Source organism: Lepisosteus platostomus, chromosome 17, assembly GCF_059453375.1.
Source record: "Lepisosteus platostomus isolate fLepPlt1 chromosome 17, fLepPlt1.hap1, whole genome shotgun sequence".
NCBI lineage: Eukaryota > Metazoa > Chordata > Actinopteri > Semionotiformes > Lepisosteidae > Lepisosteus > Lepisosteus platostomus.
In genome coordinates, this window is record NC_142627.1 from 12,692,153 (window position 1) to 12,712,533 (window position 20,381).

General features: G+C 36.2%; 1 protein-coding gene across 5 annotated transcripts in view; it reads right to left on the minus strand.

Annotated features, from left to right (window-relative positions):
- The window catches only part of aplf (aprataxin and PNKP like factor), a 41,619-nt gene extending 21,610 nt beyond the window's left edge, over nucleotides 1–20,009 (minus strand). For 3 of the 5 annotated variants that reach the window (XM_088609918.1, XM_088609916.1, XM_088609921.1), the window contains exons 1-6: nucleotides 19,884–20,009; nucleotides 19,167–19,270; nucleotides 10,014–10,085; nucleotides 5,476–5,636; nucleotides 3,451–3,670; nucleotides 3,055–3,172 (exon numbers count right to left, since the gene is read on the minus strand). In XM_088609918.1, the coding sequence (XP_088466044.1) occupies nucleotides 3,055–3,172; nucleotides 3,451–3,670; nucleotides 5,476–5,636; nucleotides 10,014–10,085; nucleotides 19,167–19,259 (664 nt within the window). In that variant the 5' untranslated portion in view covers nucleotides 19,260–19,270; nucleotides 19,884–20,009. Of the gene's footprint in view, nucleotides 1–3,054; nucleotides 3,173–3,450; nucleotides 3,671–5,475; nucleotides 5,637–10,013; nucleotides 10,086–19,166; nucleotides 19,271–19,796 lie in introns of all 5 variants that reach the window. The other 2 variants (XM_088609917.1, XM_088609919.1) reach the window with 2 other exon arrangements.
- Nucleotides 20,010–20,381: the final 372 nt, after the last annotated feature.

The window sequence follows — 20,381 nt, forward strand, 5'->3', positions numbered from 1 at the left end:
CCTGTTCTAACCGCCAGTTTTCCCTGAAGCCAGTTAACCTACTAGTATGTCTTTGGACTGCGGGGGGGAACCAAGGCATCTACTGGAAACCCACACAAACATGCTTTGTTCTTTTTACATTTTGCACTATTTGTTTACTTTAAAGCGGGGACAAAAGAAAAAGAGGCTATTCTTGAAAGTTTGTGAATTCTGTATAGAAAAAAAAACACTGCGTTATTATTCTTGCTCAATAAAGGATTATTGTCTTGGGATCAGCACAACTACTGTTATGATAAATGATCAACATGATTTTCTAAAAGTCTGCATCAAACGCTTCTGGTGTCTAAATCTCATGGATCAACTGCATCATTCTCATAATAATAATAATAATAATAATAATAATAATAATAATAATAATAATAAAGCATTCACCCTCTTTCAAAGAGCATCCTAAAAGGCATTCTAACAAGACAGTTATTTAAGTGCTACAATATTTAAGGTGCATTAAATATAGTTTTCTTACCATTAGGTTTCCACCATTAACACAATGCACATTGAAATGTTGAATTAAAATGTTTTTTTTTAATCCAAGGCTGCGTTTTTTCAGGTTTATTGCTTATGGGACTTTTCACTGTTGACACTGCTATAATCATAGATATTTAGATGTCAAATAACAAACTGCCAAATGCTTGCTTGGCAGCAGAATTTTTATGATTGATGAAAAAATACTTATCCTGCACTAGGCGAGAAGAAATCAAGATTGAAATATGACTGAAAAAAGTGGCAGCTGACTGAGCACTACACTGAACAACACAACAAGTGAAACATGACACTCGCCAAAACTTGGGAACAGTTCACACTGTCTGTGCGGACTGTTTCCATCATAACTGCAGAAACATCCAACAAAGAAACACTGCCAGTACTCAGTTGGTGAAATGAGATCTTTACATTGGACTGAGAAACAAGTTTCTTTTGGCCGCAGAACTCTTGTAGTCCCCAAATCACCATTTACTTGTGCAATGAAGACAAAGAAATTACAGTTTCATGGTATAACCCAACTTCTGTAAAAATAGTTTTATTCGAACAACTTTCAGATAAGATTTTAAATAAAGGTTCTTATTGATTGGTCATTACAGATCTCACAGCATTGCTTTTTTAAGAGCATGGGTGTTTTCACTAAATTCTGAGTTTCCAAAATCGTGCCTTCCAGAACATTTTCATCCAATTTCTTGTAATTTTTCTACACACTGATCTGCTGTGTAGGGGGGCAGCTGGCACCAGGTAAATGCTGCACTTCAGCAGTGGACAAAGTTAGTCTATCCATGGTAAAATTCAAAGCCAGTTTTTAATTATGTCCACTGGACATTAGTTGACCTACACATAAAAAAAGACTAAGAAAATATGAACACGTGCAGACAAGTGTAGTGTAGTAAGTGTAGACATCACACTAAAGGGCCCAATGGTGATATACATAAAGTGGGCCAGCGTGCACGGTTCACAGCCAGGTGAGGTTAGACTAGATAACATATGCTAAATCATCCTTGACTCAGGCGTCGACAGAGGTCTGCAAAAAAGAAGGATCTTTAAAACAAATTCTTCTGCTTTGGATTCACTCCTACTTAATCCTTACTTTCCTAAAACTCAAATTGCATGGTTATACTTGAATTTCAATCTCTTCCGCTCATTCTTATTTACCATCTGTTGTGCGTTTTAGTGGCACAGTTCTAATGGAAAAGAAAGTGTTTGAAGGCTATGCAATCAATTTGAAATTCTATAGTACTACATCAAGGGAGTTAGAAAGCCATTAATCAAACTGAAATTACTCTAAGATCTTTCATACTAGCCTTTTCTTTTACAGTGGAGCAGATGTTTCAATTTTTTTTTATAATTGTTTGTATGTTTTGAGATAAACACTCATAAGAACCAAAACATTTAAAGATGACACTTTCATAGATTACCAAAGGGCACCAGGAATGTTTTATTGGATGGTTTCTAACCCAATGTGATGTTTATTCTTAATGAAAAAAACATTTAAAGCAGGACATAAATTGTTGTTTTTTAATTTTACAAAACACACCAATAAAATCCACAAAATCCACCTGCTCTTCAAAAAACCTTTTAGAGAGCATTTGATTTCCTGTAACACTCCTGCGATGTAAAAAAAAAATCAAAATAAGCTTTGCTCTAGCAATCTGACGATTTTGAAAGTGTTATGATTGTACCTTTTATAGATTGTACAGTTAAACACCGTTAGGGAGTTCTCTTGTCCGTAACTTAGATGGGGAATAATTGCAACCACTTATTCTTATGTAAGCTTTTCACAATAATCAAGACAATCTAAGTGTGTTGCACCTGCTGGAGTCCCGGCCAACGACTCAAAACTATAATGCAACAAGATGAAGCACAGAGATCGGTTGCTTAAAGGGGAACTGCCGTGAACAAAAAAAATGACCGTATGGAAAAATATTATAAATTTTGAATTAAGCACAAAACGGTGAACTTTGTGAAAGTACTGTATAGTTGCGAATCCCTGGTCTCCCCACGGGTCAGAGCGAGAGTTTGCGAGAATTGCGCTGTGAGGCGGCCTTTCCCACTCACAAATCACCAGAATGACTAACGTCATGTGCTGTACGAGCGAATAAGTACAGGTTGTGCAGCAGACACTTCACCGCCGAAATGTTCCAACATGATCCACATGCAGAGTTAACAAGTAAGTAGTATTTGTCGGCAAAACCACCTCGAAGACCCTATTGGATTAAAAGAGGTGTATTCACAAACCTGCTTGTTTACGATGAAATAAGGCCACTTCACATCACCGAAAGTCTTGTTGCTACGCATACCCGGAAAATTAGTCTATTCTGTGATGTCATTTAGAGGTTTTATGAGGTACCGTACCTTGTTCCTTTATTATGGGTTGAAATACTCTCACCAATGCTGATTTTTTCTAACCCCAAAATATAAACATAGCACTGCAGTTCCCCCTTAATTTATCATGACACCAAACAAAAGCCTGATCAAAGAAAGAGCAGGCAAAGAGTGAGGAGGCAGAAAAACAAGGAAAGCTCGCTACTCTACCTGTAGACTTCAGGGTGCGCTGTGCTCCTGCAGCACCCTGCAACATCCACGCTGGCAGCACTCTCTTCCTCTGCATGCTTTTCCCCTCTTCAGTCCTGCCACCTTCCGCTGAACCGCCCTGACAAAACACACCAACTTACACCCACGGCAACCAGCTGCAGGTCGCAGTCAGAACTTCGAAGGAAATCAATTGAACAGGATTTAAATTTGCAATACCGCACCCCACATTTACTTTTTTCACAAGACACTGTCTGATTTTCCGAAGCATGATGATGTGTACTGTTGAGCTGTGCAGCAAGTTTCGTCTATACGTTTGCAGACTATTGACATGGTCTAGACACTCTCCCCAAACTCTCCCACAAGTATCAGTGAAGGTCCAGAAATGGTTTTACTCACAATGTTTTTTGAAGGAGGCACATCAGTCTTGGCTTTGCATTCCTTCTCCATGGAGCTTTCTGAAGTTTCTGGATATTCCTGGGTTAGCCCCAGAGTCTTGTCCCTCAAATCATTCCTTCTACCCTGAGCCCCTGGCTTTTCACCCACTCTTGGTGATAGAAGGGATGTTTCAGTAACGGATACATCATCATCATCATCATCAGCCAAGGCCTGGCTGTTCCTAGGGTAAAAACAAACAAACATAAAAACCCCTGCTTTTTAATTTAACTTAAACTAAACAAAACATCATGCCTTTTAATTTAAAGTGGATTTTTTTGCATGCTTAGGAAGCCCATTGAATACAGTTTTTTGTTACCTTAATGCAGCAATGCAGGAGAGTTTACTTAGAACACAAAGCTGTGTGCCAATATACTTTACCATTAAGTTAAATGCCATTTGAAAGGTACTGAATATTCTACCAATTTGCTTTGCTTGTCCGCAAGTAAGAAATGCCCATATCAGAATATGTCATATTTCACAGTGTATATGCTTCCAATACTAAGTCAACGATTTGTTGTGATTGAAGTGGAGAAGGAAAGGTCAACAGAAAGTTTATCATAATTAAATCTCCTCCAACCTTTGATTCTTCTGTTACCAAGAACCGCATGATGAATAATCATGTCTAACTTTTTTTTTTGTTCCCAAAATGTCTTTTACTACAGCAATCAGCCACTGCTGGATACCCCGAGTGGCTTCAATGCTTTGTTTTGTGTTTTTTAATCTTGTACTTCAAACATCAAAGCACATCAAAGATGCAGAGGATTGAGTCAATAGTATGCATTTCAAAAGCACCCTCTCTTCCATATTGTTTTTTTTAAATAAATAAAATCATTTGTACTTCAGAAGCATCCAGCCTTGTATTTTTCATTTCCAATATGATATACATTTAGTATATGATATGTATTTAGCATTGATCATTTTTAATTTTTCATGTAAGAAAAGATTAAGAAGGTGGCTTTTAACTAAACGCTGTTTTGCTAAATCATTTACTAGCCGCATAAGGTCTGCATTAAATAAAAACCCACTCTCCTACCGTAAATTAAAAACCTGATTATTCACGGAAGCTTTAATGTCTATCCAGGAAAATCAACAATGAAGTTCTGGGCTTTTAACTTACAATTGGGGTATAATTTTGACGTGACCCTGTTTTAGCTATCTGCCTGTGTTCAGTTCTGAGGTAAAGAAAGCTAATAAATTGTCACTTAAATCTAAAATGTTAAGGTTGTGGGGGTCCTCTGCGGCTCAGCTGGTAAAAGTGCGGGCTGAGGTCTCCGATCTGGGTGCTGCGGGTTCGATCTTGGGTCATGTCACTAGACGACTGAGACCAGGATGAGGGTCGGGTGGGATTAATGAACCAGGGTCTCTTAAATCCTGATGATACAGAGACCACAGCCACCTCCGGGCACTTGCAGGCTAGCAGTGCTGACAGTGAGGAACAGATCTAACATGTGATGTGTTAAAAAATGAGTGCCTCAACGGTTGGCCACACTTCTTGGTTCTCTGATATGTCTTAGCCAGGGAGACAAAAAGCCAAAAACATATAGCTGGCAATTCCAAATTAGGTACAAAATGAAATAAAAGCTGAAACTGGCAATTATGAATTGAAACAAGAAAATGTTATATTGCATGGTTCCATTTGCAGTTTCATACATGTTTTTCTCCCTAGCTCAAAGGTATGTGACGTGTTTTTTAGATGTCCTCCAAATTCAAATTAAAAGCAGGAATTACTGATGGATTGTTACAGAAGGTAATAAAACCAGCTCTGAAAAAACATTAACCGTTGCATTATTTCAAAAAAAGAAATTCGGGGGGGGGAGGTAAAACAAAAAGGAGAACATCTTTACACTAACAACACAACACTAACAACCTTCGGGTAAGAGTGTTTGTTTGTATAGGCAGGTCTGTTTGAATCCTTGCTGCACTTTGAGTGCAAGCGGAATGCTTTACAGAAGCCTAATCCCTGCAGCGCATCGTTTTTGGAGATACCTCTGAGTGCTGTCACAGTTGGTGGAGATGACCCTGTAAATGTATTTTCCTGGGAGAAGAGAAAAAAGGTCTCCAGGGAAGAGAGGGTGCCATTTATCTTTCTCCAGGGGGTGGGGAAGGTCATCAAGGGAGGACTGATAGAAACAGGGATTTAAGTGAGTCTGTAAGGAAGGGAAAAAAAAGAGAAATTTATCCGAATTTAATCGATCAAGATATAGTAAAATAATACAGTGGACCACAAAAGCGTATGCTTAATGTTTGTCCAATTCAAGGAAAAGCCTTCCAGCAAACAGGTGCAATAAACACAATCAGCAATCCTATAAGCAAACACTTTTCTAAGCTGCTACTTACCGGTGTCTGTCTAAAACTGATCAAACAGCATTATTTTAGTGGATTTTTTCATAAGGACTGAATCATGACTGATAAAAAATCATTTTCCAGTGATCTTATGGAAACCAAAATCCACAATGAGTAGAAAAGTGTATACAGTTTTTTTTCAGTTTATAAACTCTATAACCAGAAAATGTTAATAAAAAAGCCAAATAGGGCACTGGAGTGAAAAAGAAAAAAATTGTTGGAGAGTAAGCAATCTATTTTTAGGTGGAATTAAGTTATTTGAACTTTCAATTACATTTTATTTAGAGCTGTAGTTTACTCCAATTGTCCAGAGACATGCTGGTAGGTTAATTGGGGAAATTGGCCCTGCTGTGAGTGTGTGCATGTATGTGTGTTTTGCCCTGTGATGAACTGGCCTTCCTAGAACCCACTGCTTACTGGGATATGCTCTGACCCCCCTGTGACCCTGTATTGGATAACGTGGTTAGAAAACGGATGGATGGATTTTATTCAGACTGTAAGGTCTCCTGTCTTGAGAGGTAACATGTTCAAGACAGTGTTTCCAGGCAATGTTTAAAAAAAAACATTGACATCTTGCTTCAGATAATTAATGAGAGTAAAAATGATTCCAAAACATTTTTTTGAACATTTTTAAGTAGCAATCACATTATAGCCATATTTCATGGAAAGCATTAGCTTCAAAACTTCTAATTTGGCACCACAAATTGATATTGATTATAGCAACTACTTTGAAGTCTTGCTAAAACCACTTTACTCGATGTTCAAATGGATACACACAGATCCAATTATAAAATGAAACATGAATTAACCTTGTAGACACCCACTGTCAACAAATTTATTTTTTTACATCATAAATCAACAGCAATGAAACTTGAAATGAAACAATGTCAATTTAAATACATTTTAAAAAATTAAAACTAATACTCCTTGTTAATGAGCCAATAGGATAACTTAGGGTATGCAATGAAATACTTGTTTATTGTAAACACATTTCAATGTATTGTCGGATGCAGAACAAACATGATAATGTATTCTTAAATCTATAATTGACTACACTCTCTGAACAACCAACCTCATCAAAGAGAAAAGAAAAGCACTGAAACACTCACTAAAAGACTTGAAGTCATAAGTGAAAATGCAATGGAAAAAGCCCAAATGACATGCTTCAGCCTTACTGCACAGAAGGGAGGGTAATTTACAGATAAAAGTGGACAGACACTTAAATCTCACACTAAGAAAGAAGACTACACTGCAGGAATTGTCAGCAACTCTATAGAGGTTACAATTTTTTCCTTTTTTTGTAAAGAGGTTTGCTGATTTCTTGTCTTTAGAATTTCAGCTGGAAAGGACATTGATTTTCTCAGGCATAAGGACAACTTAACAGACAAATGTTGCCTTTTTAAAAACCCAAAAGTGATGTAATGATTATACTGTATCTAAGACTTTATATCTCTCAGTCCAGATGCCCTGGCTTCACAGATGCACCCTACAGTACAAAAGGATAGTGGTTCTACTTTTCCTGAACAGCTTGTCAATGTTAACTTCATATATTACCTCTTCTTACATACACAAAAAATAATATTTACATTTTCTCAAACATAAAAAACTTTGAAACATTTCAACAAGGCCATAGTCCACTTCCTCAGATGAGTTCAAAGATTTTTCCCTTGTTTCTCTTTTTTTATCATAGGATATGGTGCTAAAGAATAAATGAAACCTAAGGTTATGCCTGCTTTTGTCACTAACAATGGAGCTGTGCTTTTTGATTAGAAGCTGCATTAATTAGCCGAGGACTGACTATATCTGTGGCCCAGTGATCTTAACCCTTATGAAAGAAAAAGGTCAACAAATGTATTTCAAATGATTTATTTTGGCTATTTAAATCAGGAGGAAATGAATCTGAAATATGCTGGTTATTCCTTAGAGTATTAGAGGTTAGTCTGTAATTATGGATCTAATTACAATATCTGACCCTACTTTGTTCAAATTGTACAACTTCACAGGAACCAATGTCTGAAATGAAATTGAATTTCTTTCAATTTTTGAAAAAAAGAACACACTAGTGTCATTAGTAAATTTGTTCAGCCATCTTGTGCGAATTACATTTCTTGCACTGCTAACAGGTGATATGTTCTATGTCATATGAAACAAAGAGTCTTTCTCTTTTCAATGGTAAATATGTTAAAGAACATTAGGTTTCCAAGACAGTTGTATTTATGTTTGCAAAGAAAATGTGATAATAGAATACACTTAGAAAGGATCCTGGAATGTTTTTCAAATGCCAAAAATAACCTTATAACTCACTCTACCAGACTTTCAGTAGGAGACATTAATGATCTCTCAACATGATTTTCAGACACACAAATTACATTTCAACTTCACTTTCACATGGGAACATCCTCCTATAACACTGTTCTCAAGCAATGTTTCTTTTATTGCCTTAATATCAACTGCATCATTTCATTTATTGGAGATGGATGGTTATCACTTTTGATATTAAGATTTACACTCTAGCTCAAACTGTTCACCATGCAAAATATTAGGTTACCAGTTTTTCGATTTTCAGTTTACTAAATTTCTTTGTCTATGACTAGCAAGTAAAAAAATGAAGAGCATAAAAAAAAATCAAAAGTCTCCTTTTATACCACCATTTGATCACTATGTTTTGCTTCCATAAATGTAAAAACTCCCCACCAGTGTAGGAACATTAGATAAATATATCTGTCCTAACTGTATAGGACTGTATCTCAGGAAGGTTTTAATGCAGAGATAGATTCTAGGTTAAAACATCCAGTATAAGGACATCCTGTGGTTAAGACAAAGTTTGCAGGCTCAAGCCTCACCTGGACACTGACTCAATGTGAGTTTCCTGAGCTCTTAGATGAGTCATAAACCTGAAATCCTATTATAAGCAACTGTTTCAACAGTAATTGCTGGTACAAAGTCTGCTGCTACACCTCAATTCCTCTGCAAGCTGAATAATAAACTCTGTCAAATTACTAACTATACTGAGCTAGTTTAAAACACGATAGGGTGAGGACTATCAAACACACCTTAGTGGGACTTATTAAATGATGAGATATATTCCATGAAGTTAAGAATACTACTTTCTATTACTCTGTTTATGGTGTTAATTACACCTAAACCTTTGTATTTCAATCTGTTGGAAGCTTTTCTAATTAACTTAAATTATAATAATTTATTAGAGGTTGTAATTCAACCTTCAATCTAAATGGTGTTTGTACAAACCAATACTATATCAATACAGTACATTTAAAAAAAGCCTGCAGGGAAATTCTATTTGGAATCTAGTAAACAAAGGTTTAATGAGAAGCCATTCATAGATCACAGCAAGAATAATCCAATGATATTAGCATACCATGCTTGCCTTCCTATAGCTACTGGTTTCATTCACTAAGTAATAATTTGCTTGATGTACAGTATTAGTGATAATGATCTGTTAAAAAAGCATATCTGATTGAAAGTTTGATGTTTACAGTTTTGAATTTAAAATAAAACAGGGTTTTTAATCCAAATTGTATTAACAATACAACATTGACAAGTAAATAAGTACAGAATCAAAAATAACTTTTAGATACAATGCTTTTACACTAATGAATGAATAATTAGAAAACATGAATGTACTAAGGTTTCTCACAAGTGACTAATGGGTTTTTAATTTAGATAAGTACCTAAGAGATCTAATTCATTGAAAATTTACATCAATGAAAAAGTAAATAATCACCACAGTACAAATATTCAAAATAACAGTACCTTTTTGGACTGCTTTTAAGTGTTTTATTAATATAAAATGTACATTTAATGATAAGCTAATATAAACTAGAAAGGCTATAAAAGCCCTTTAATATACCACCACAGTTAAATTATTAATTGTAATACGCGTTTCCCAAGAAAATCAGTTTTTTGGTTTGGCAAATTAATTTATGTGCTTCATCAAGGTCAGGTGTAAAACTGAAGACTAAATGGAATGTAAACTTGTAAGCACATTTTTAATTTACCACAGTGAACACATAACTATGGAAACACTGGGCAAAAACACCGAAGGGACAATAAACTGAAGGGAAAAAATATCTACAAGGGTTTGTTTTATAGCAAAGCAAAACAAAACCCTCATTAAAAAAAAAACAATTGTCCTGGGAATTAAAGAAGAAAAATCATACTGGTTTGATCCTGAGCTGGCCATCCACAACTTCTAGCAGTCCATGATTTCTCGATACTCTTTTATCACTGACCTGAAAGAACAGAACAGAAGGTCTGAGTCAGATTCATGCTGTTAGTAACAATTGACAAATTCCACCCAGCAAGATCAAAACTATGCACAAAGCCCAAAAAAAAGAACGGATGCAATCAGTAATGATTGTTATAAATTACAAGGACTGGTAAAGTAACACTATTAAATCCAATGAGGTTCAAGACTCAAAAAACAAATGTTTAGACAAACTGCTGCAATAAACCTTCATGAGAAAGTTCGATATTGGAAGAGCTCAATATTCTTTTAAATTAATAATATCACAGTAATTACTGAGTCTATTACTCTTGTTCAATGTTTGCAAACTTCTTGATTACCACAAATATAATATTGTAATATGTGCTTAATCATTTTCAACAATTTTAGGTAATAGCCATCAGAACCACAAAATGAAATTATAAAAAATATTGTTTGCACATGACAAAGCTGTAGCTGATATGAGCTGCTTTCAGTTTTCTTAGTGACAAAAATAAGAGGTCATTTATATTCATAACATCTAATCTAAAACCCTGATAGGTAGGCTTCAAAGATCCTGTTGTCTGAAGCATAAGACTATACAGATTGTCTTTGCAAACTTCTAAGGAGTATTTTCAATATTCCACACCAGAAGAAGGCACCACAGCCGAAATGGTTGTGTTTCCTTTCTTCTCTTTTCAGCACGGAATAAACTTTTACTTGTTCCTTTGTAGCCTACGCATGCTGACGCAGCTACCTACTTGTATTTCCAATATAATACATTTCCATGAAGCACAAATCATAGAAATCAATAAGAGATATAACCCTACTGTAACCAGACTCAGCATGCACAGTCATCAGAACAGCTTTTGGGTCCTGTTTTTTTTTTTTTCTAGAATAATATAGTAGAGACATGTATTGAGCACTGGGACACAAAAAAATCTAAATTAATATTAGTTTACACGAGGCAGAAAACAAAGATAAAACATTCACAAGCACTGTGGTGCTGGCCTGAATATGTTTCTCATCCATCAGTGAAACCATCTTTGTTGATTTCCAATGCCATTTTATTTGTGTGATGAGAGAAATAATATAAGTGTGAGTACTAATCACCATAAGGCTTTTGGTGAAACAAAATCTTGTTCCTATTAATTTGACAGAAGCAGGTCTGTCTAACTCGCTCCTTGTTTGGGCAGATGTCCCAAAAGCATGACATATCCACATCTGCAAAAGCCCAGTTGCCTTAGCACTTGGAAGAAAAATGCAACATATTAAAAGATCAGAATAAGATTTCCACAATTCTGTTTGGAGTCACTATGACCTTCCTTTAACATAGATACACATGTGCTTTTATCACACTGTCTAAAAACTCCATCTTATTTGTGAGCCACTTGAATGGAATGTCTTCAAAGCATAAGCCCTTATGGTCCTGATCAAATTATGCAGATCACCGTCACCTACTGTACAATGCTGCATTAACCACACCAAGACAGAAGGCATTGCTGTTCACATCCGTTGTGCAATGGAAAGCAATAGCAATGTTCTCACCACACTCTTTTTTATACTACTTTCATCTAGTCCCTCCATATGGTTGCATTTCTAACTAATCAACACACTCTCTCATTACAGTCTGACCGAACACATCAATCGCATGAACCTGTGGACAACTCTCACCTTTTATGTTACTAATTTTTCCTGATGACAACCCATAATCTGGCCACAGTTTCTAAAAATGCATAGATGACCGCTATATATGTAATTTCTCTTCTGCCGTCATCCAGAGAGAACTTTTCCATCCTGATTTGTTCATGGGACTTTTGTTCATAACACCTGGTCAAGTCCTGATCTTTAAACGTCTTTTGCTCCTGACTATTATTTACCTTAATCCAGTTTGCTCAGTATCACACTTGCCCTGCAATAAATTCACTACTTCTCGACTATTATTAATTGCCCTTTTCCTATCATTACTCTGGCAGCTCTTTCACCTATTTCCTTCAGGAAATGCAGTAGAAATCTCAAAGAGCTCCCTGAACAACACCATTAATTTGACAGCTCTAGCAGTACTTAACCTGCATGACAAAAAAAACCACTTGCCCATTACTTACTACCGTATATAAGATGAACAACCTGAAGATGAATAGAAGCACATTATATGGGAGCGCAAGACGTACAAAATCCATCTTCAAAAAGACCAACATAGCTTCCTTCTAGTCATGATGAACCTCCATATTGATGCTTTGAATATCGATCAGGAATCTGCGTGTTTTAGGAACTTTCAGGACCACTATTGCAATGGAAATGTAAGGCTTATGAACAAAGAAACAAGATAGAGATCCTTCACAATCTGGCTAAAAATAATTAACAAAAGCAGCTAAGAAACCTAAAAATCACAGTCACATTAAACAACATTTATTTCCCCAGCGGACACCCATATCATGGGTGACGAAGATTGGTATACAAGCAATATAAGCACATCGGGTTGCATTTTATGGCTAAATTATTTGTTTTTTTGCAAAGCTCTCATCAGACATGATCACAACATACAGTATGATTGACACTGAATCTCGAGCATATAAACAACATGTACTTCAGTAAAGGGGTTATCTGCCTATACTGCATATAGATATAAAAACAGCACAGCATGTTTAGAATATTTTGCTTTCTTGTCATTGAAAACTAAACTCATGCTGGTCTGATATCATTTGTGTGACTGCTCATGCATCACTAAATACATGCTACAGTTTCAGAATTTTAGGGGAAAATATTTATAAAAAACAGCCCTTCGGGACTAGCACTGCTGGAAACAACCAGGAGTATTTGCTTCTAATCAAATCGTGAACAAAATATTACGTTCCTCTGCTTTGGTTTTAGTTCAGGGTGAATTATTTTGTAAGCATATGAGAATGAAAAAACTTGTGGTCTTGTCACCAGTTACACATTTGAAGTTCAAGCTGAGGTGCAAGGAAACCAAAAAAATAACCACTTCTACTTTTATGCTTACAATATGGCCATTTTGAACAAAAACACAAGTACTACTTGTAGCAAACCATTTTCCTCTATTCTTTTTGTAAAGAATGGAAATTTAGAAAAAAAACTGTGCAGGAATCCATGATATTTATATTTTCTTTTGAGAAACTGTGCTTTTTCAGGCTTAAAATCAGAGTTGGTGGTGGCAGCACCAGTTTGTCTGGTATCCTAGCAACACCTCAAATTACATTACAATCATTGTTGTGAAACAGACTAAGTGAGCTTCCGAGTTCTCCACTAAGTTAAGCAGCGCGATTAGAAATGTCTATCAATACCACTATAAATAAAAAGCATTCAGATGGACATAAGGTAAGATCTTTTATGACACCAGCCCTGGATTCCTGACTGGATTAAAAATCCCAGGTAGGGACATGGATTCTGAAAAAACTCCCCTGTATATATAGTAAACTGTAAACATTGTAAGTTGTTTTGGATAAAGGTGTGTTAGAATAACAATCATAAGGACATCTGCATGGTCTTCACACAAATCTACAATTTTTCTTCCATAGCATACAAGCATTCATCTAAGACCCCACAGGTTTTTACAGAAAATGGACAGGATCCGAAAATTGCTCTATCCTACATGATCCTGCACAGAATCTTACAAAACCTTACAATAGCTTTTATGATACTGTGCAGAATTGTGCCAGATTTAACAGGATCCTGTATAGATATCACATATGGTTATTGTGTAATATCTTCAACATTTACACTTGTGTTTAAAACGTCCATGAAAATCCAACCCTAAAATAAAATAAACTGTAAAAATCAATATTTCAGTTGGCAAAAATATATTTGCCTTTCATTAAATATACAATAGCTAACAGCATGTTTCATGAAAAAGGACTACAGGTACTGTAAATAATGAGAGTGCAGCTGTCAAGGCAGGAGTGCTGAAAAAGGTGTCAACCACAGGTTGAAAGCAGGATGTTTGACACTACTGATGTCTCTTGGCTCATGTCTGAAATGAAATGTTTCTGATGAACATATGGCAACAGTTGTGATGCCTGCTGAGCCTAATGCTGCATTGATCCAGATGTATGTGACAAATTGTTCGGATTTATTATGGAAAGCCTCGTTCTGTCCAGTACAAAGTACTATCGAGAAAAGGGGAATAACTCTCACTGAACACAACTTTAAGAGTAAACACTAGAGATTTCAGAAGTTTCTCAAATCTTGCAACAGCTGCCCTTTAATTGTATTTCTTTTGATTATGCCTTGATTGGAACTGAGCCTGCTTTCCTTGCTTTTTTTTAAAAAACATGATTTGCAATAACAGGGGGATCACGCTGGTCTGATGAAGCAAACAGTCACATATACAATCACGTATAGCACATCATTAAGTATTTATTGTAATACTGGAAATGTGTTTTTATTGGAAATATTGTTGCTGTGGCTGACTCTGAAAATGAACTTCAAAGCAAAAGGTCTTAGTGTAAAATGTATGCTTGGATTCATATGTGAATGTCTAGCAGGCTAAGAAATAATTAGTTCCATTCTATTAGAGAGGAAAAGGTGTAATTTGCTTGTATTCTATGGGTATGCGTTTCACAGAAGAACAACTAAAGTCAATTGATCAATGGCCTGCAATAAATTCACAGGAGTAGCAGCTATAACTGAGAAAGCAAACATCACCTCACTAAACATTTACGAAATGGATTTTGTCCTCAGCGTGCATTAGTCAAAGGAACAGCTTGTGGAAAAGGTTTTCAAATATAAGATTATTGATCTTTTAATGTGCAAAGCACCCGTATACTTCATTAAGGGTGTCAGATCTTCCCTCCTCATAAACTGAATCAACTGGCCAAGACTGAAACCTCGAAAAGATATTAATTTGTATGACTGCTGCAAATTCTGTATTTTCAAGAAAAACCTTTTAAAGAAGGACTCAAAGTTCAACCAGGAATATCTGTGGAAGAAAATGAGGCAATTGAAAGCTTACCGTTTCTTAAAATAGTTTTGCTTTGTGTTTCAGAATAAAAAGATTCCCCCCAAGCAACTTGTGTGCCATAATTTCAACCCTGAATATTAGCAACTTCCACGTACAGAGAATATTGAGCCAAGATCGGATTGCTGGCAATCTGTTGATTCCCTCTTAAATCTCTTTCTGAGAAATCAAAAGTCGTTAATTTCTGTATTAGTCTGCAATTACGGGAAAACCATAGTCCAATTTGTACAAGATGGCAAAAATGTTTTTACAAGCCCCTAATTTTGAAATATCAATGCAGCTCACAGTTTTTTTTTTAAATGACATTTTCATGGGACATAAAAAAAGGGAACAGCTGATGCCACATTAGGCAAAGATCCAAACACACTGCAGTACACATTCCTTTGTGGTTTTAATTAGGACCATTTTCAAGGCTATGCAAGTTATTAGAGACCTTTCTACTGTACGGACATGGACAGCCTCAGGAACCAGTAAGGCCAGAGGTCTCACTGTACAGAACTGCCTGTATCCATACCAAGACGCATGGACCCTCCCTGGAAACACACCGTCAACGAAGTCCAGAGAAACAAAAAAATGTTTAATTCATGGCCAACCCTGTGCTGTGCAGCTGGGCAATTACAAACAATGGGAGTTGCTAATACCACATTTACATGCCAGTAATCACATTTAATACCTATAAATTTGCTGGCACTCTTCAGCTTCATCATTAGTGCACTGCTTGCGTTAATCTGCGAGATTTGATTCCAAGCCCCCTCCCCACAACCCCTCTACTATTTCTGAAATTGTATCCATCATCTGTAATAAATTTATTTTACTAATCCCATTAGAACTCTAGCTAAATAGGTACAGTAGGATGTTTAGTGTCCAGGTTTAGTCTACATAATTATGACCTGAACTCAACATCTAGTTAGAACCTTTATTCGTCCTGTTAAGGAGCAGCACATTAACACTACTTGGTCCTTCCAGTGAGAAGAGATAAAAGCACAGGTATCCTAAGAGCGACAGACACCTCCTCAACTTCATTTCTCTGAATTGAAATATGTATAAAATTGTTCACACTCCATTTTCCCAGTGTAGAAGAAATTGTTCACTTCCTTCTCTCCTTGATGTATTCCTCCACAATAACTCTCTACACCAGCAATCATAGATAAAACACTTCAGTGAAAAGTTTTCTTTTGAAAGAAAAATATTGATGAACGCACAAACATTTTAAGATGTGATGAGCAACATCTTTTGCTCTATTTGTGAGTCTAATGGTATCTTTTGGCAAGGTACCATTAGAAATAACTGTTTTATAACACAAGATACAGTACATACAGGTAGCTCCTAAAATAAAAGAAAACCAACAAAAAGTGTCTTAGAGCAATGGGTCACCACAAGCCACTAGAACAGCTTCAACACACCTTGGCATAGTTTCCACAAGTGTCTACTCTAGTGGAGGAATGCAACACCATTCTTCCACAAGAAACTCCATCAATTGGTGTTTCGTTGATGGAAAACACTGTCACAGGCACATTTCTCTCATAAATGTTCGATCTGGTGCTTGGACAGCCATGGCATGCACATCAAACCATTCAGTGACCACTCGTGCCCTGTGGATGGGAGCACTGACATCCGGGAAGATCTCACTCCCATCAGGATAGAAATGCTCCACTACAGGATGTACGTGATTACCCAGAACGGCTTTGTATTTAGTGGCATTTACCTTGCCATACAGAACCGCTAGAACCCTGCACTGTGGGAAAGAAGCACTGGTGCCACACATATACTTATCCACTTGCTGGAAACAGAGTGAAGAATGACCAGGATCTGACAGTATGACTTTCTTCCACTGCTCCATGCCAGTAGCACCTTAGCCACTGATGTCCTCATAAAACATCAGCAAGATGAGCAGCCTTCCTCACCAAAGTTCCTGCTAAACATGCCACAACATTCACCCCTCTATGAAAGTCACTGAGATCTCTTGATCTAGTCATGGCAGCCTAAACAATGGGCAACTGGGCCTGCCCAGCCTTTTTATACATGACCCTAAGCATGATGGGATGTTAAATACTTAATGAATTCAGGGTCCACACCTGCATAGAAGCACCTGCTTTCAATATACTTTGTGTCCCTCATTTACCCAAGTGTTTCCTTTATTTTGTTAGTGAACTATCTTGCATGAGATCCATAGACAATAATTAGCCTATCTTTATGGCATTGTGGCATCTTGCTTTAAAATCAGTCACTCTCTGCATCTTAAAGGAACCTTTTCTTGTTGTAATTTTCCAAATGTCCAACACACACTTTGGACCCTGCAAGCATAAAAGCATATTTGCTAAGCTTGGAAGATGCTTTATTGTTTTCACAATTCTTAATACACAACAAATACACAAGACAGAAAGATCCTTAAAGATTCATTTCTTTCTGTTTACTTGACCAAGAAATCTCAAAATCTAATTTCTCTGGAGACATCTCCAGGGCTCACAGATATAAGGCAAAATCCAATGATTTGCAGACCAGTGACAAAGCAATTACCCCACTGATTATTCTCTTAGTGTTAGGAAATCACAGGAGGAAATGTAATTTATGTTTCTGCTTACAATCTAGATCAGAAGGTGTGTGCGTGCCTGTTAAACCATGTGTCTACTTTATGGAATAGAATCAGTAAAAAAAAAAGTACTCAGCATGCAAACATTTTACAGTACATCTAGATTTATACTGGTGTGGCAAAAATTAAACTTGTAGTAAACAGTGCCTATAATTTGCACCTTGAAAGGCTAAAAGCTCAGGACTCACAACAAAATAAATTATTCTTTGTAATAACTCTTTTTAAGTGACAAGGGTTCATAAATTAACATCGCCCGGTTTTAGCTCACAAAGGCAGCAGTCTGCTCCTCCATCCATAATACCATTATAGACTTGATTTTTTATAAAAGCTGATAGACTCCAAAGTAATATGAAAATAAGAATTCAAGAAAAGCTCCCAACTTCAGTGATGTGCTTTTTGCTGACAGAAAGCCTTGTATAACAGTGCCATCTAGGAGTGCAGAGTGGGCTCAACCGCCAAAATAAAAAAGGCTTCTACATTTATATCACATTTCATTTCCTGCATTACTATATTTGAAAAGAGATCTATCTTATGGGTGTAACAGAACATTACTCAATATTACCTTAATTTATATTATCTGATAACACATGTAATCGTTTACTACATAGCTTGTACACATCAAACATTGGGTATTAACATCCCCTACCTTGGACGTTTTTCTTTAGTTTGTGTGATAAATAAAACCAGGCTTTTTGTAAAATAAATCTGTTACTCATGCCAGCAGCTAGACTGACTTTGGAAGACTGTGTGGTCTTCCAACAGTAAAATTTCAATTTCTGTTCACTTATTCTAGTCCTGTGTTTCTCAGACCTATAGCTGCCAAATTTCACCAATTTTTGTTTTGCATTTGCAAGATACAAACAGTTATGTGCATGTCCCTTGTATAGTATACACAGAATTTTAATTATATACTAGTGCAAAATAGGTTGCTGCAGGTAACAAATACAAATTAAATCAATGTGAGAGTTAGGGAAGTATATGATTTTCTGACTTTTTGCAAGGTAAATCTGCCCTTTCTATGCTTGTACTTTATTCTGCCACAGCCTACATGCTTGATGTGATTTCACTACACTTTAAAACACTTTGCTTTGATCACAGTAAACTTTAAAGCAGCTATGCTGAGTATTTTAGTTTATGTTTGAATTGTTCGTTTTGTAAAGATGTTTTTAAAAGTCAGAAACTGGAGTGACTTTTTTTCTGAAGAATATTGTCATATTGACTGGTATGCCATTTGAGGCTATGCTGCCCACTTGTGGTAAAGAAGAACGTTTCTGCTATTACAGACACCCACGATTAAATGTATATGTTATATACCTCATAGGATCTTAAAGTGCTTTGCTCATAAGAGGGGACCTACTTTATCCACCGATGAAGAGTAGCATCCAGCTGTTATACACAACTATGTCAATATTGTGTTGATTACACATCACAAATGTCTAAATGTTCTCAAATATCTTGCTTTTAAGCAAAATGAAATAGCTTTTACAAGTAAAATATCTGCAGTGCTTAAGGAAATAAGTGAGGCAGGTTTAAAAAACACGTACCCTGAGAAGAGGTCCTCTTCCAATTAAGGTTTCTCCAACTGGTAGCGGGATTGAACAGTTCCCGTCCAATGGTTCCAATTCAAATCCCGACATGTCCACCTATCCTGCAGAATCAGAATTATACGATATACATTTTGACGCATTCTGCGTGTGCTTCACAAATGCAAGTCATAAACATTAAAACAACTGAATGGTCAATTACAATGTGTGACTAAACCTTGGGTTTTGGAACCTGTTAGAGTCCTAAGATCAAATCAGACTTCACTCGCTGGTCACTTTTGTTACTGTGGTGTGTACATATAAGCATTCGATTCAGAAGAGAAACCTGAGCAATTACCTAACATTTAATTTAAGTCTAATTTGCCTCAATCCATTAGGTCATCAAATGTTGCACATCTATATGGCTAGGATGTCTTCAATAGTCTTCATATATATATATATCAAGTTCATATAATTTTCCTTCAGTACAATAAAGGTATTAAAACTTTGCTGATTAACGATACAAACAACAGTATCACTGTTTTTTGACAACCCTGTATTTGTGTACTTGTATAGTTTTGCAGATGCTTAACAAGAAATCGAGGTACATATGCGTTATTCAGTACAATAAAGTACAAATAAGGTCCTTACGAGACACATGCTCAAACGTGCTACTGATACCAGGCTATAGTGCCACACTTTCGTTTTAAAGGTCTGTTCTACGAGCTTAATCAATACCTGTGGTCTGATTTTTCGTTTGCCACCTGGTAGGCACTCAGATAACAGTTCAAAATCGTGTTTATTTCCGGTAATTTTACAACATAGCTCAAGTCGCATGCACCGACTATCACATAGAATTCTGGGAAATGTGGTCGTTTACACTACGATAAATTAAGGCCACTTTGAAATATACCAGGATTGAGACTACATTTTCCAGATTTCACCAAAATTGGTAAAAACCTCCATAAAAACGTTACACCTCCACTTGGTGCCTTAACGAATACCTTGAAATTTGTGGACAGAGCTATTTTTAAAAAGGTAAAGTTCGTATTCAAAATAAGAGACATATTTAATACTGTTAATTTATATTTAAATACAAATTTAATTTGAGTATTACAAGAATAATAAAAAAACTGCCGTGCGTGCATTTCTACAAACTTAATTTCTCTAGTGACACCGTATTCTCTTCCCAAAAACTAGCGGTCTTCCTGTAAATAAACTACATTTCCCAGACAC